The sequence below is a fragment of the Cupressus sempervirens genome, chromosome 7 (genome assembly GCF_028749045.1).
Source record: "Cupressus sempervirens isolate cs-2001-9-10 chromosome 7, ASM2874904v1, whole genome shotgun sequence".
NCBI classification, from domain to species: domain Eukaryota; kingdom Viridiplantae; phylum Streptophyta; class Pinopsida; order Cupressales; family Cupressaceae; genus Cupressus; species Cupressus sempervirens.
This window is the reverse complement of record NC_143124.1, coordinates 825,421,342-825,439,397: the sequence shown is the minus strand read 5'-3', so window position 1 is coordinate 825,439,397 and position 18,056 is coordinate 825,421,342. Positions and strand designations below refer to the sequence as shown.

At 36.7% G+C, this 18,056-nt stretch overlaps 1 protein-coding gene across 2 annotated transcripts in view; it reads right to left on the bottom strand.

The window, feature by feature from the left end:
• Window positions 1–18,056, bottom strand: part of LOC149549941 (DNA ligase 4-like) — a 166,159-nt gene that overhangs the window by 31,031 nt on the left and 117,072 nt on the right. The window contains exons 12-15 of one of the 2 annotated variants that reach the window (XM_089793146.1): window positions 5,523–5,625; window positions 5,251–5,356; window positions 4,984–5,126; window positions 1,303–1,467 (exon numbers count right to left, since the gene is read on the bottom strand). In XM_089793146.1, coding sequence (XP_089649272.1) covers window positions 1,303–1,467; window positions 4,984–5,126; window positions 5,251–5,356; window positions 5,523–5,625 — 517 coding nt within the window. The remainder of the gene's footprint in view (window positions 1–1,302; window positions 1,468–4,983; window positions 5,127–5,250; window positions 5,357–5,522; window positions 5,626–18,056) is intronic. The other variant, XM_089793147.1, reaches the window with a different exon arrangement.

Here is an 18,056-nt window from a genome sequence, read left to right as displayed (position 1 = left end):
CAGTGGCTTGTTAATCTTTTACTTCAACTAAACAAACAACTTTTGTTGAACTCTACCCCATACAAAGGACTACCAATTTCCATTATCAAATATAAAGTATTGCAGTTATAAAATATGAGTTGATAATCTTTCTCAAATATTGATTAGCTTCAATTGCAATGAAAGTCTTAGATCTGATTTACAATTTTCATAAATTTCACTTTTGATAAATTCCTTAAATTGTTGTCTGATAAATTTTGATTATAGTTATTTCATACACTCAGCTAATATTTGATCTCAGGGTTAGAGAACTATTTGGTGACTGTCCTCTTTAAGAATCTGACAAGTCTTGATCTCAGTTACTTCATAGATTTAGCCAATATTTGATCTGACACTTGGGCAGCTATTTTCATACACTCAGCTAATATTTGATCTCAGGGTTAGAGAACTATTTGGTGACTGTCCTCTTTAAGAATCTGACAAGTCTTGATCTCAGTTACTTCATAGATTTAGCTAATATTTGATCTCAAACACTTGGGCAGCTATTTAATGACTGCCCAATTAAAAAGTTAACCGAAAACTTTCCTATGTAATCAGCAATATGGATACAAACAAAAAAGTCTGTTTTCTACAATTCATTTTGATCTCAGGTACTTAACAAATTGACTAAAATTTGATCACACACTGAAGCAACCATTTGATGATTGCCCTCTCAAAACGTTAACTGAATATTTGCCTACACAATCAACAATACAAATATAAATGACAAAATCTACCTTAAATAACTCATAACTTAACCTCTACTATATTTGCTCTCTATATCTCTACCCTATTAATGGGAGATAATTCTACAGTGACATATACAAACAATAAGATCTTTATTTTAATTTCCAGGAGATGAATTTAGAACTAATATGATGTAAAAAAGTAAATAATGAGTAGTGAAGCAGACTTTCTGGAAGACATATATAGCAAAACCCAAGGAACCGATACATTTTATGAATGGCAGTAGTGCTTGTTTCTCATCCGTTAAAAAAGCATGTTACACAGACCTGCCTACGCTTATTAATCTTGTTTTTTATCATGGAAGCAATAATTTTACTTTATTCAGATCAACATTCCTTAGTAATGGGATTTTCTATTTGCAATATAAATCAGATAATAGTGGCTAAATTCAACTAATTTTGCTAATTGATCGATAACTAGAAATCAGATCTTTTGTTCAAGATAACTTGCCATGAATTTTCAAGGCAATAACAATTTGAGCACAAATTGAAATTATTCTAAAAAGAAGAGAAAAAAGAAACAACAAATAGTCATTACCTATACCATATTGCTTTAAATGACAATTTAACACCATCTGGCACATAAACCACCATATGAGTGATGTCACCAAATAAGTTTCTGGAGGTAGATGCCCCTGCCATTTCTACTTCTAGTTGTAATCTCCTTAATGATAGCATCGCTATCGATTGTGAATCTGGATTTCTACAACAAGAACATAGGAAAACGAAACTGTAAGAAACAACCTGTCCTATGAATAAAACAATAGAATTACCATAAGTCAACAATAACATATCACTCAAAATGCAAGGCTATATAATTTTTTGTGTATACTTTTCATAGTTAATTATCAATTACTAAGGAGATATATCCTTTTGTTTAAAGAGTCCAAACAGGATAAGATTTCACTTACCCATCCGGGCTCTTCTGTCCTAGGCAAATAAATTGGTCATCTCAACCAAATCTCTATTCATACATGTTAGGAGTATATATGTTTCCACAGGGTCTTCTCAGATCGTACCTCTACACATACATGGTAGGAAATAATGGAACGATCATAATGTCGTTCCTCCATCCATCCAGGATGGGTTCTCATAAGGACAGCAAAAATTAGTGCTCTGATCAGAGACTGTCACTCTTCATGACCATCTGGATCAAGAGTAGATTGCCAAAAAATTTAGAATCTACCCAAGACAATGTCAAGGTTCTTAGCAAGGTTATAAAATAAGATTTGCACCCTTCCTTAGATTTTAGGCTTACGGCCATGTGCAGATGATCGAGAATAACTTTAAGTGCTAACCCCTTCTTGGCTTTCGAGTATCCGACAAAGTATAGGCACCTTCCTGAGAATCTCTTTTTTTTAAAAGTTTATACCATGATGATGAATGAGTAGCCACATCAATTATGCCCAAGGCATGTGTGCACTAGAGCCTTCACCTTCCAGGCTGCCTACATAGCCCTATCCATAGGATCAAGGCCCATGAACTACTCAGCCTAATGATATGTAGTTATGTTTTCTACTTTGTTTAATGTAACTGTTGTGGAGATGGAACCCTTTTGGGTATTACCCATCCTCAAACAGTTCTTTGTTATCATACACCCACTCGGGCGAATCAAGCAGAATAGCTGAGTATCTACTGCAACATCTAAGTACTTCATTTGAGATTAAAGTTTAATCATGTGTAACATTTACCTATACGCCTATATCCTACTCCCTCACCTTTTAATTGATTTAGAACTTTTTTTTTTCAAGCTCTTTCAATGTTTAACATGAGTTCAATGTTTAACAATCAAAAACTTATTGGCAAAACATTTTGCTTAGTTCTAGAATGATAATAGGCTATCAGACGAATATAAAGTTTTAACTACTAGCGAGTTCTTTCAAATGAGTTTACCTTGGCTAGCTTTTCTTGAATGTTCTTGTAGTGTCCACATTATTTAGTTGCATCGGAGTTAATCAATTCAGCCTATCATTGGGTCCTTGTAGGCTGATATTGGTGATTAAAGGACCTTGTTGTGCAGTTATTCAACTCTCCAGTGGCCAGTAGTGAGTTTTGGCTCCGTTTTGAAGGAGTTACTATTTATATTAAGTCAACAAATGATTTCAATGAGCTAAGATGATTTAGAGGATTTAAATGATGTTTTCAAATGTTATTTCTAACTTTTAGTTTGAGCTCCAAGATTCTTTGAGGGAGCATCTATTTTAGTAAAACATCCAGTCAGGACCATTCATCATCTTTTATCATCGAGATCATTCCTGTGCTATTAGTTTTTTTATTCCAATGTTGTTAGGCCATTTATATAAATCGGGTGCACTATTGGTTATTATTTTATTATATTTACTAAGGTTGCTATTTAATTTAATTATATTTAGTGAAAATGATGTTTACTAATGAGCACCTTAGTGTTACAGCTCATTGGAATCAAGACAAAAAGTTTTAAATCATAAGCACATGAAACAAGAACGTTCAACCAATTTGTGAATGAGGGAGCTGAAAATCATTTTTCACCTTCAACCACTTTGCAAATTTTCATTGGAAACAACTTCTAAGGTTAGGTCGATTTGAGAAGTGGAGCTGGAAATGATTAAGGAGCAGGTCAGATTTCCAGCATGAAGCTAGAAATGAGCAATTTGATTTTACCACTTCTCTAAAAAATTAATCCTCAAAACTCCTACAACCTTAAATTAAACTCCATAACTCTCAATGACATGTTCATCTTGAAGTGGACTTCAACGTGACCTGTTTATCTCAAAATATCATGCTTCCCTCAAGGTTGGAAGTCCATTAGGAACTTGGATGTGCCCCTCATAGGCATCGGATTTCCAGCTTAGAGATGGAAATGAGCAAACAGCTAAGTTACTTGGACCTTCCACATTCTTTAAGATTTTCATATCTTTGTTGATACATGAAGATTTCCTTTATCTCTTCTTAAAATTTGACTTGTAAACACAAAATGTCAGTTTCATTTCAAACCTCTTTATACTTGCAATTTTCTTCTCATTTATCTGGTGGATTTTCATGATGGATCTGAAATGAGCACAGAGGGAGGTGGGTTTTTCGCGCACAAGCTGGAAATGCAATATCAAGGTCGTCAGAAATTAGACGATGACTTGGAAATGGCCTCTCAAAGATGTTGGAAATCAGAAGGGGAGCTGGAAATGCTCCATTTTCAAATTTCACCAAATGAGCTGGAAATGATGTCAATACATTAAGAAATTTTTATCATTTTCGCAACTTGCCTAGACAATTTTATACTTAAAGAAAGTTCACAACTACTCCCTCAATTTCCACCTCTAGCAATCACAACCTTAGAATTCCTTACTTTCTCACAAATTGATCTAAGATCCACACTGACTTGACAACACTTCTCAATCGCTTACGAGACTAAGAAACCCAAACTATTGCCGAGCTACACCAAAACTAAAAAACACCAATGACAATCTAAGGCAAACACTAAGCCACTACACAAAAACAAGAGGGGTTCCCCATTCGCAATGGGACATGTGTGTTTACAGTATAATGTGCTGCATTCTAGAAAGGAGGGCATGGACCTTGGAGGGGTATTTGGAAGGAGTCGCCAGTTTAAAGACTTTGACTTAGCATTGGTGGGTCCCACCCTCTCCATCTTAGCACTTCTTAGAAGAAGTGCCAATCAAAATACATTTGTTGCATACTGTTGGATGATGATCAAATCTCATACAAGAACGTTATACCATATTTCACAGGCAATTTGCTGTCAAATTTTATGGAATACTTGGTTGTTGAAGGCTGCTATAAGGGTAGCAACTAAAATCATAATATACTTTTACAATTCATAGCCTCTATATAACATCCTGTAACTTTCAATTTGCTGGAGCCTTTTATAAACTATACAATAATTTATGCATTTGCCTGAATTATTTTAAAGCTAATTAAGAAAACGAATTATATGAATACAAGAATTAAATAATGAAATGATGCCCATTTACAATTGTATGGAAATTTTTTAACTGTATAGTTATCTGAGAATACAAAAAAGTTGGTGTAGAAAATCTGGTACAGATCATTACACATTGCCCACCATCAAACCACAAATATAATCATTGTGCTATCTAGAAGAACATTTCATCATAAACTAGAGCAGCATCCCAGCTCTAATACCATCCCCACACTACAACAAATATAATAACAGAACAGAACACAACCAATAGAAGATACAAATAAGTAAAGATAGTCTCACCTAGAATGGATAGGCTTATGAAAGTATAAGCAGCAACTTTGAAAAATACTGGAGAGCCATGGCCTTCCAAGCTTGAGTGATACCCTTTTACCAATTACACTAGTTGAACTTGAGGAATGCCAACCGTTCATGTTTTGAAAGATCTGTATAAGAAAATTTATGTTTCGGAACTACATAAATACAATCAAAGAGGTGTAAAACTAGATTATAATAAATATTAATTATCATACAAAACATAAATGTAGGTCTAAGGGAATGAATGTGAACCTGGCATAAATCTTCTCTTTCAAGAGGTTCAAACCATGGATCTCCAAATTCATCCACTGATTCACTGATTGTCTTTGTTGTCTTATTACTCAAATAAATATAGTGTCTATCACCAACATTCATTGTTGAAATCATTCAATCAATGTTCATAATTAGACGCTCAACCCTAATGTTCTAGCTGAGATGCAAACTATTTTACTACAGCATGTACTCATTTTTTTACCAATGGTAGTTATTTTGTAGAGTCCATAATATTACAAAAAAATATTCACCTTGGGAGGACTGGCAAAATCTCTTTGGCTTCCAACATCGAATAAAGCCAAGAAATGTGGATGACATCAAACTCCAAGTTCTTTACAACTTTGAAGTGAAGACCTGCAATAACAATGGGGGTCTAATAAGATTTGAGATTTAACTATATATTTAAAAGAATTCACAATGGAAATGCACATACACAAATATCTAAATGAAATTTAAACTAGCATTTTATAATTACCAAACAAAGAGTAGTAATTACTTTCTTATTTATGAAAAATGTTTCAAAATAACTTTTTCATATAATACATCCCTCTATCTCAACATCAAGAATATAAGAGATGGTGCTATGGTCAAATTATTTCTAAAACAACCACTTACTGTATTAGACGAGCAATCTTGAAGCTATTAGACTGTTGAGAGATATCAAAAAGTTTGTATTAAAATATTAAATAGTAAAGCTTAGAAATTTTGATATAATTTATCCTGAAACAATATTTTATGTTGACAAATTATTTAAAAACCCTACAAGATCTAGAAGATAGTGTTTCCTAGAGGATCGATCTGTTTCACAAAGAAAGTAAAAAATATATGTTGTTTAAGTACTAACTTACCATTTTGGTGATGTGGCCTTTCTCACTCAATATAGCCTCAAGTCCAAGGGGATTTATTTATGGCTTTTAATGTCTACTCTAGAAAACAGCAGCTGCAAGTTTTGAATGGTCAAAATTCTCTCAATTATGCCTTAATGGTTGTTTGCTACTTCGCCCTCAACACATTTACGTTCACTTTTCAAGATGAGACCTCCATCCCAATCTCATAGTATTCCATTATCAGTGATATCATTCTTTTTGGTGATTTGAATGACCATACAAGAGACCTTCAAACACATATCCAAGAGCTTACACATGATGAGTTGTCTAATGTCCCATTTTTTCACTACTTCAGCATTGTAGTTGTAAAGAGCCCGAGTGGCTCTTTCTAGCAAACTGATAGATATGTTTTGCATTTTGATGTTTTTGTAATTTTTTTCTTTTTTTGACATATAATTTTATTTTTTGGTTTTTTCAAAATACCAAGAAATGCTCAAATAATATTGAAATTGAATGTGAGGGAACAACTAAGCGAAGTCCACAATTTCCAAAAAACATCAACACTGCTATTTATTCTTCTATTCTCAAGAGAAATTTTTTTATAAAAAATCTGTATGTTGGGGTTGTAATATTTGAATTTGCAGCATAACAACAGTAGTGATATTGAGCAATGATGTTATGCTCCCTATGAATACAATCACCTGCCTTGAAGTCCCCCACACAACTCCCATATGGATGCAGTGATTTTGCAGGAAACCCCTGCACTCCGGTTGCAGTTGCAGCAAGAAAATAACACCAGCAGTGACATTTAATTGTAGCAGCAAATGATGCCAATAATGGCGTCCCAATCTTAATATGTAGATCGCCCTTTAGTGGCATCTACAGTAGATGTTGTCTGGGCAATTTAGGCTCTTTCTAGCAAACTGATAGATATGTTTTGCTTTTTGATGTTTTTGTAATTTTTTTCTTTTTTTGACTTTTTTTTTTTTTTTTTTGGCTTTTTCAAAATACCAAGAAATGCTCAAATAATATTGAAATTGAATGTGAGGGAACAACTATGCAAAGTCCACAATTTCCAAAAAAAAATCAACACTGCTATTTATTCTTCTATTCTCAAGAGAAATTTTTTTCTAAAAAATCTGTATGTTGGGGTTGTAATATTTGAATTTGCAGCATAAAAACAGTAGTGATATCGAGCAATGATGTTATGCTCCCTATGAATACAATCGCCTTCCTTGAAGTCCCCCACACGACTCCCATATGAATGCAATGATTTTGCAGGAAACCCCTGCACTCCGGTTGCAGTTGCAGCAAGAAAATAACACCAGCAGAGGCATTTAACTGTAGCAGAAAATGACGCCAATAATGGCGTCCCAATCTCAATATGCAGATCGCCCTTTAGTGGCATCTATAGTAGATGTTGTCTGGGCAATTTAGGCATCCAAAAATTCACACCAAACACCAGGATTCAAACCGCCCAGTTTGGAGTTCATGAGCAGATATTTAAACACCAAGATACAGAGATAATAGGAGTTCAAATGGAGGAGAGATAATGCTGAAAATTGCAGAGACAAGGGTGCTCATGGAAAATATAATAAACTCCCAATATTCAGCACAAATCGACTTCCAAGGAACAGTAAAGAGGTAGACACTCAAATCCAGTCCAGATTATGAATACAATTTGCTATACAACAGCAGAAAATTGATTCTCAGATAAGAGGAATCAGTCCTCAAGAGAATTCACACTTCCAACACTCACAAGAAAATATCAAAAGCAATAGGCAATGAGACAATTAATTCTGCACATAGAGTCATATTTACAATTCAATTGTGCAATCCAACTTCTCCAATACACTTCTCACTTAAGAGGCTTCTCGTTTACACTTTCAAATTATAACATGAAATAAGATAAAGTCCCTTATTAATTAAATGCCTAATTAATAACTTATTATATGAATTCCAAGTATAAGCTCAATCCACTGCTGATGAAGACCAACCACCAGTGCCTCCACTACACTGCTAAAAATAGAAACCACCTCAAAATAGACTTATTAAAAATAGCAAGTCTGCCACAAAGACCCACAAAATAGACTACCAGCACACAAGGGTTGCAATGACGAACTGACCAATTCAAGCTACAGGAACCTACTAAAATAGGGGCATTTTAGACCTCCCTCCCCAAGATTGTTCATCCCCAAGCAATCATAGTCTGGGATGTTTAAGTATATCCTCAGGCTCCAAGAGGCATTCTCATATGGAAGACCCTGCCACTTAACCAAAAACTCTTTGATAGTCCTCCATTGCAACTGCCTCTCCATGGTATCAAGAATTGCCTCAGGGATCAACTCAAGCCTCCTCTCGTCATCCAACGGGGGTAAGATAGGAGATGGGACAACATGCCTACCTAATGCCTTCTTCAAGTGCGAAACATGGAACAAATTATGCACCCTATTGTCCTCTAGAAGATCTAACTTACATGCAACCTCACCCACACGTCTCATTATGCGGAAAGGACCATAATATCAGGGCTTGAGCTTCTCAACTCCACTCTTCCTGATGGAAGACTATCTGTACGACTGCAACATCAAATAAACCATATCGCTCACCTGAAAAGAGTGAGTAGTCATCTGATCAGCATACAGCTTTTGCTGATTCTCCGCCCTCTGTCTATACTGCAGCAAATCACTTGCACTGAGTGCTCTATTGTCTTTGTAAAGCAAGTCTAGAAAACTAGGAGGATCATATCTGTACAGACCTCTAAATGGAGACAATCGTTTAGTCATGTAATGAGTGGAATTATAGCAGTACTCACATAAATGGATCCACTTCACCCAAGCCCTCTATTGTGAAGAAACATAATTACGCAAATAGCCCTCTACCCACTTTTTCACAATCTCAATCTGGTCATCAATTTGAGGGTGCCAACTAGTGTTTAGAATCAACTCTGTCCCACATAGTTTGAATAAATAATGCCAAAACTGACTCATAAATCGGCTATCTCGGTCACTCGCAATAGTCTAAGGTAAACCATACAACCTGAACACCTCCTGAAAGAACAACTATGCAAGCTGAATCACTGAGTATGTAGTGTTGATAGGGAAAAAATGAGCATATTTGGTGGAACAATCTACCACCACATAAATACAATCTCTACCTTGGGCTTTCAGCAAGCCTACGATGAAATCCATAGATAAACATTCCCACTTCCGCTCACAAATGGGAAGTGGCTGCAATGACCCTACGGGGTAGGTATGATCCCATTTGTTCTGCTAACAAACAGAGCACTCTCTAACATACCACTGCACATCTAACTTCAGGCCCTTCAATGTAAATTTTTGCCAAATCTATCTGTAGGTTTTGAAAAGCATGGGTTGTCCAACCAATGGTGAATCATGAAAGGCCCGAAGAATAATCTCCCTGACATCTGATCTTGGGACAAGATAGATCTTCCCCTTGTAAGTGACCAACTCATTTGCAACGGTATAACTCTTGTCCTGTCTACTGTCGTCCACAATGCCAGCTGCCCAGTGAACCCTATCATACTTTGTGATGATCAAGCGTCACCAGTCCTCTGCAATCTTAGTAACCAAGCATAAGTGGGGTCTCTAGGAAATGGCATCAACTACAACATTTTGTGTACCCTTTATGTAGGAAATGACAAAATCATAGGACTGTAATTTACTAACCCACTTTTGTTGTCACTCATGCAGGCCCTACTGACCCAGGAAATGCTTCAGTTTGTTGTGATTTGGCTTTATGCAAAACTTGTTGCCAACCAAATACTATCTGAACTTGCCCAAAGCATGCATGATGACCAACATCTCCTTCTTGCAGACATTGAATGATCTCTCACCACCCCATAGCTTCTTTTTCTCAAATGTTATCGGATAGCAATCCTGGGATAAAACTGCTCCAATGCCCTCATCTAAGGCATCATAGTGCAACTCAACCAACCTTGTAAAATTCAGCAAAACTAAAATAGGGCATGATGTCATAATGTCCTTGAACTTTTCAATCCACTCTTGTTTCTGAGGAGTCCACTCAAAAGCACCCTTGCATGTCAAGTATGTAAGAGGAGCTACATGTCTAGAGAATCCTGTCACATATATGTGATAGAGTGCACACAGTCCAATGAACCCTCTCAATTATATCAGGTTCTCCAGTGTAGGCCAATCTAAAATAGCATGAACCTTATCAAGGTCCATGCGAACACCCTCTACACTGATAATATGACCCAAATATAGCAACTTTGTCATTCCTAAAGCATAATTGGAATCCTTGGCATACAAGGAAGCCTTGTCAAGAATATCCAACACTACATCCAGATGTGCTCTATGATCATCCCAAGTCTTACTATAAACAATGATGAAATCAAAGAATACCACCACAAATCTCCACAGCTGACTATAAAAAACCCTGTTCATAGTAGAATGAAAGGTGGCAGCAGCGGCAACTATCAATTCAAAAAGCATGACTAGAAACTCAAAATGGCAACAATGACATCTGAACATTGTCTTCTTCACATCCTGCTCTTTGAATTGTATCTGATGGTACCCTTATCTCATGCCAATCTTGGAGAAACACTGGGAATGAGCTCATCAATCTGAGGGATAGAATACTGGCTCTTTATAGTCCTCTTATTAACCATTTGATAATCAATACACATCTTAAGTGTACCATCCTTCTTCTTCACCAAGACAACTAATGAAGTAAAAGGAGACTTACTCGGCCTAATGTGTCCCATATCAAAAAGCTTTTGTATAGTCTTCTCAGCTTCATCCTTAAGCCACTTTCAGGTATCCCTAAGTTGTAATCATAATGGGCTTAGTGCCCTTCTCTAACTCTATGATGTGCTCAAAGCTGAATGTCAAGGTGGTAGGCAGGCTTGTCTGTACTATCCAATATAGGCAACATCCTGCACTTTGTAGCCCAATTAATCATATTATCATGATGGACTAAGTGGTGGATAAGTCTAAAATAAATCTGCTTAAGATCATTGTTCCTACTATCCTTAAGGCAGCCCAATTAATCATATCCTCATGATGGACTAAGTGTTGCATATGTCTAAAATAAATCTGCTTAAGATCATTGTTCCTAATATCCTTAAGGACCTGTGCTTTGCCATCCTTGATAAATATCATCTCCATCCTCTATGTTCTGAACTAGAAATCCATAAGTGTATGCAACCAAGCCATGCTAAGAATTATATCCATGCTGCCCATATCCACCACATAGAAATCTTCCTTAAATGCATAAGTATTCAGCTTCACTAGAAGCTCATAAATCATAAATCATCTTGTTACACCTAAGGGTGTAAACATCTGCCACCTGAACTCTAAGACCCTCAAAATCCTCAGTCTGAATCCCCCTCTTGGCAACCAAACATGAATCAATAAGTTATCCATAGTACCTGTATCAAAGAGTGCAATCACACACTGCCCTGCCAAGAGTCCATGCATCCTGAAAGCTACTTCCTTCCTCATGCTAGAAAGGTAGGCAACCTTGAGCTTAGAATTATCTACCTCATCATCATAACCTATAGCTCTATGTGCATCAGGATCATAATCAGCTAGTTGTCCTGTAAAATCAGAATTATCCTCATCGCTGTAGAACCACTCCATCATCTTATTCTTGTCCTTAGGCTTCATAGGGCAATCATGATTAACATCATAGGGTCCCCTACAATAGAAAAACATTTTTCTCCTCCTCAGATCATTCAAAGTTTCTTGACCTAAGGGAGCTGCCATATGATGCTTAGAGTCTGATAGTTCTTCCTTCTTATGGGCTGCCCTGTGACGGATATATTATCATTGATGTCAAAGGATTTGTGAGCATGAACAAAACCATAAGTGTCTGTATCATGAGTGTCAAAGGTATGATGAGGAAGTAAGAAGAAGCATACAAAGAAGTCAGCAGATGGATAAAATTAAGAAGAATGAGAGTGTGAAAGATGAATCAAAGAAAGTATTGAGAATAAAAGAAGTAGAAATATTTATACATATATATTTAGGAGCTGGAATGAATTAAGAAGTACCCATAGTATAAAATAAAATGTGTATTGATGAATAAAAGATAGACAATGCATAAATTATTGAATGAGCAAATTCAAGAAAGCATATATGGCTGCATAATGTAGAAGCAAAATGAAGAGTTGCAGTGGTAATATGAACGATGAAAGTTGGGATAAGTCTGGAGCAATTTATAAATTTGAGGTCAGCATACCGAAGTCAATGTGGCTCTAATGATAGCATGAATCATAATATAGTGACTATTATATAAAGGTGTAATGAACAAAATTCAAGCAGTGATATGGCAATTGGGAGATATATAATCAAGCAGCAAAACAGTTCAAAAATGGCAGCATACAAAACAAAAACTGTGAAATTCATGTTGACAAATATAGTGATAGTAAACATCATTTTGGAAGCACTTACTATTAACAAAGAAAATATTTAGCGCAGATCATGGATAAAGAGGGGTAATAGTCAAAGTATTCAAGTTATAAATATAAACATCTACGCAGCGAACAGATATGCATATTGTGCAACAATATTAAAAAGAGAAATATTAATATATAGCTACTTACCGATATGATATTGAGTGAACTAATTATGGCAGAATCAGTGATAAAGGTCTGATGATGAATTGAGGGCAATTAAAAGTATTATTCAATGTCAACACAGACAAATTGATTCTGTATTTGTCGTCGGATGTTGAAGGTTATACTTATGGTCTGAAGAAGTTACTCATGCATCACCATTTGACTGAACCAATGTCGGCAAGAAATACCCACACTTCTATGGTATAGGGATGATACTCAAATGCCATCCATACATAGTAGCGGTAAAATACAGAACAGTAGCAGTGACATATCGCAGGTGCAATATTGATGATACAAAGACCTCTGAATCAAATGGACACAGTTCAGAAATCTGCAATAAACACCTATTGAGGTTTAGTGAATGGTAAGGTGCAGCTAGAACCATTGTGCAATAAATTACAAAGCCACGAGCAGACTGAGCACCAGTATAAACAATGATTATTTAGAAGACAAGTCATTCGTTGAAAAGGTCAAGCATAGTTACAGTCAGATAAAATGAATCAAAATCTCAGCAAGTAAATACAGTGACATAATACAATACACAGAAGAAATCAATAGCAAATTTGTGTTGTTAAAAATATATAAGATTATTGATAGCATCAGCGCATGATGATAGCAACAATTATGTTGTACAATTGTGAGTATGTAACGACCAAGAACAAATCCATAAGATTTACGGCAAACATAGATTCCATTGTCTTCGGGAAGACAAGTAACACTTGCAGAGATAACAGATCAAATGACATGGTGCGACAAAGATGTCCCCGGGTCAGATATTCAAGGAGGACCCTAGTCGAACAATATCCTAGTCGAACAGTATGAATGACACCATCAATTGAGAAAAATCATAGATACAACAAGATGGTAATGGAAAGCTATAACTTATGGAGATGACATGAACTATTAAAGAGTCCAAGAAAAAGATCACCTTCTGCGATTATAACTAAGGGTTATGACCTAAGTAAATCATGTTTTAAAGGAAAGACAGCTTTTCATTTCAAAAGGCATGTCTTTTATTGAAAGGAATATAAATAACTAAAATAAGAGATATTTTTTTAGGAGAAGATGTGTGGAATAGAAGAAGTTTTCGAATAAGAAGAAACGGAGTAAGAGAAAAAGAAGTGGAAGTCAGCAGTTACAAATTGAGGAGAAAAATAAAATACTTATATATATATTCAGATTTTTAATCTGATATATAGATATACAGAGAGTAAAGTAAAAGTGTAAATGAAAGATATTTAATGATATGATTTTTATCTGATATATAAATATATATTTTTGTGTAAGGATATATAAGGAAGAGTGAGGGGTAGAGTATAATGATATTGGCTGAAGAAATTTGTAAACATTGAAGGGTTGCTTGAAGAAATTCAAAGCTAAATACTCGAAGCTTGACACCTTTACCAAACTCCTTATTTTACTATGCTTGACAATTTGCCTTTTGCCTTCAACCACTAGATTGGTCAAGTGTGGTCTTGACACTCATCCATTTCGCTGAGCCATTTCAATAACAGAGGGCTCACAAGTGGATCCACCCTCGGTAACAAGTCTGACATACCAACAGAAGCTAGCAAGCAATGCCATTGCTTTCCTGAAACTATTGGACAGAGCAGACAGATTAGAGACTGATATTTTGGCATGAAAAACATCCCTACTAGAAAGTTTCAGACAATCTAAAACTATTCTTTGTTAAGAATAATGAGATCAAGCAGCATTTGCCAACATTGTAGAACTAACAGGTCATAATACAGGTCACATCCAAAGGAACTGACATTATAGAGCTCCAAAACAAATAGTCTGAACTTGTTTCCCTACAAGAAACTCTTAAATTTGAAACCCAAAAACAACTTCAATCCTATGCCTCTACCTGCAACAATAATAATAGCAGTGTGACACCTCTTTAAAGTGTTGAGGACCTGTTTCAGGCCAAGTTAGCTGAGAGCAAAAGGAGGGCTTGTGAATTAATCTTGAATGTTTGTGGTCTTGTTCCCCCTTCGATCGATCCTGTAACCACAGGCAACTCTTTCCTCAGTGATCAACAGGATATTTCACACATCATCATTGACAAGACATGTATTGGTTACAATAGTACTCTTTTCCTCCATTTCATGTCCTCCGTTGACCACCTTTGAGTTCTTAGAGCTAGGAGGAGATTGTTTCCTCTTCAGCAGATCTCACTAGATCAGAGGTGGTAAAACAAAAAAATCCTGTCACGTTCTGGGAGAAACAAGGCGGGAGAGTAAGTGGGCAGTTATCAATAACCTGAAGGCAGTGATTAGGGACTCCTTCCTTTTCATTGGCAATCCCGAGTAGTAGTTGCTGCCAATGACAGTCACTGACACAGTTGGGCATGAAGGAACACAGTCTCGCTTCTTTCCATGTCAACTGTTGGAATGAAAATGCATCCCTTTCATCCATGTCGAGTTTAATTCAAGATGTGATTGGCTCTGCCAACCTTCTTGTCACTAAGACCCATGAGAGACTACATTGACCTCTTCCTAGTGTCAATAGTTTTCATTGACTTTCAGCCTACAAAGACGAGGTTCAAAATTGTGGTGGCGTGAGGGGATCCAATGGGGTGGCCAGGCTTGTTAGCAATAGGCTTCAAAGTGCAACTTCAATGGTCCACACCAACAATTTTGCTAGATCCATGTGGGGTTGTCTCAGTCAGTGGGCTTCCCATCATAAGGATATCTACATTGCCGTTTGTTACTTTTTTTTCAGCATCCTCTCACTATGTCATACATGACAAACTTGAGGGTGACCCTTTTATGGAGTTATCTGACACTGTTAATAGCTTTTCTAGAATTGGTGACATCATCATTGTAGGCAACTTCAACACATGGACTAACAAATTGCAGACCCCACTCCATGACAAGGATTTGATATGCACTTCTAGGTGGGATCTTGTAACATCCACTTTTCCCAGCCTTAGCTAACAACTAGCATGTCATTGAAATATAGATACCACTTCATATTCATGAGAAGGCAGTTATAACAGTTATGTTCATGCGAAAGAGATTAATGGTTACAATCAATTTAACCGAAATATCTTAACAAACAATTTAAGGCATCATAAATAAATCTAAATAGAGAATTTAAGTTTATCATACCCTATATTCCAAAACCGGAATCCACATAGGGCAGCTCTGGAAAACCCAAGTTAGTCTACATATACCACTTAGGGCACACATTGCTATACCATTGTATCATAATGACCAATACCATTTAGGGCATGACATACCACTGTATCATAATGACCAATACCATTTAGGGCATCAAAAAGCAGTGTATCATCCCTTTCCTTTCCTATTGCTAACTATAGCAATAACATATAGTTAAAAGCATAGTTTCACCACCCTGGGGGACAGGGGGGACGAGGGAACGGGGGAACAAATTTCCAAGAGAAGAGGACAGAGGGTCCTTAATTTGGGGACGGCAAGGGGACCTTCACAGATTTTCACGTTTTTCATTGAAAAATGTGCCATGGCATCTCTGACAAACATTTTTCTTAAGAACTACTCAAAATTCAATTGTCGAAATTATGGCACTTGGAAGCAGCAGATGATAGCAATTTTTTAATATGCGAATACCGATCAAATTGTTTTGGGTGTTACGAAGCATCTGACTACCCCTGGTACTGATCAGGATACATGGGATATGAATAATCGAGAGGCAACAATGCTTCTCAAATTATTTGTGGCTTACGATCAAGACTCTCAGATTCCATTCAGCAAGACAGCTGCCAAGATATGGGCACTTCTCAAAGGTCTTCATGACACGTCTGACAAAAGCAGAGCTTTCTTCTTGAAGAACACTTTGTTTTCTATTATCATGGATGAGCGAACCCCGCTCCAGGCTCACCTAAATAGGATTTGGGAAATCCATGATCAATTGCTTTCCATCAATCACAAGATGGAGGAAGAGGACATTGTGGTTATTACTCTTCGGTGTTTACCAAAATCCTACGAGCATTTTATCGAGACTCTCAACATTACATCTTCTGGTGTTGATCTGAAGTTCACTGATCTCTGCACACTTCTGCTTCAGCAAGATCGATGGAAACAACAATCATTAGCAACTCCACCTCCACCTCCACAGAGCAAGCCTTGCTACTAAATCCTTTCAGAAGGATAAAGGAAAGTTTAGCAATCGTCTCAGCAAAAGTCTTCTGCTCCAGCTTCAGACAGCTCTCAGAAGAAAAACATTCAATGCAACTATTGCCACAAGTTTGGGCACATGAAGGTTGAATGTACAACCTAAGCAATCCGGTTTGTAGCCCAAAGAGAATAGTGCAGAGCACACTGAGCAAACGAAATCTGCCTTTTACACCTTCATGGCTAAAAGACTTGCAGATCAGGTGAAGTCATCTACCTAGTACATTGATTCAGGTGCCTCTCATCATTTCACTCACCACAAAGACTAGTTCACTGACTACCAGCCTTATTCAGATTCTGTTATTTTTGGTGGCAGAGAAGAGACGGGAAAAGGCAACATTTAGATTCAGTCTGCTAGGAGGAATCTTATTTTCCTCAATGTGTAGTACGTTCCAAGGATGGAACTAAATCTACTCTCAATCTGTCAGTTACTGCAACATTCTCCACACTTGGATGTCACCTTCAGTTCACATTAGTGTACCATCACTGATTGGGCGACTCAATCTACTGTTGCGGTGGATCTTGAGGATCATGGTCTTTTCTGACTTACTGATTTTGGTGATTCTCGGGACTTACCTATGGCTGCTTGGCGATCTTTTGTTAGCAAACTTTGGCATCACGATATAGGTAATTAAATGTGCATTATCTCCTTAGCTTGCCTGGAATGAACTTGTCATTGGATTGGCAAAGATTCAGACTCAACAGCTTGGAGTTGTGATGCATACTAGGTTGGGCAGCAACATCATACACCTTTCACCAGTGGCAATTCATGGTACTTCAGCTTGTTCATGCCGATATCTACAAGCCTATGGCCACTCCTTCTATTCTTGGGTCTAGGTATTTTCTATTGTTTGGTTATGATTTCAGTAGAAAAATGTGGGTGTATTTTCTTAAAAATAAATCGGATACACTTCCTATATTTCAAAAGTTTAAACCTTTAGTTGAAAAAGAGTCTAGGAAATCTATTATTACTCTTAGACAATGGGAGGAATTTTGTTCTAATAAATTCTCTAGCTTCTTGGATACTCGTGGCATCAAGCACTAGTCAAACACACCCCACCCACCACAATAGAACAGTGTAGTTGAACATTGGAATAGAACAATCAGCGAGATGGTTGGATCTATGCTTCAACACCGACATGTTCCGATGAAGCTTAGGGCAGAAACAGTCAACACAATAGTTTATCTTTTGAACCGACC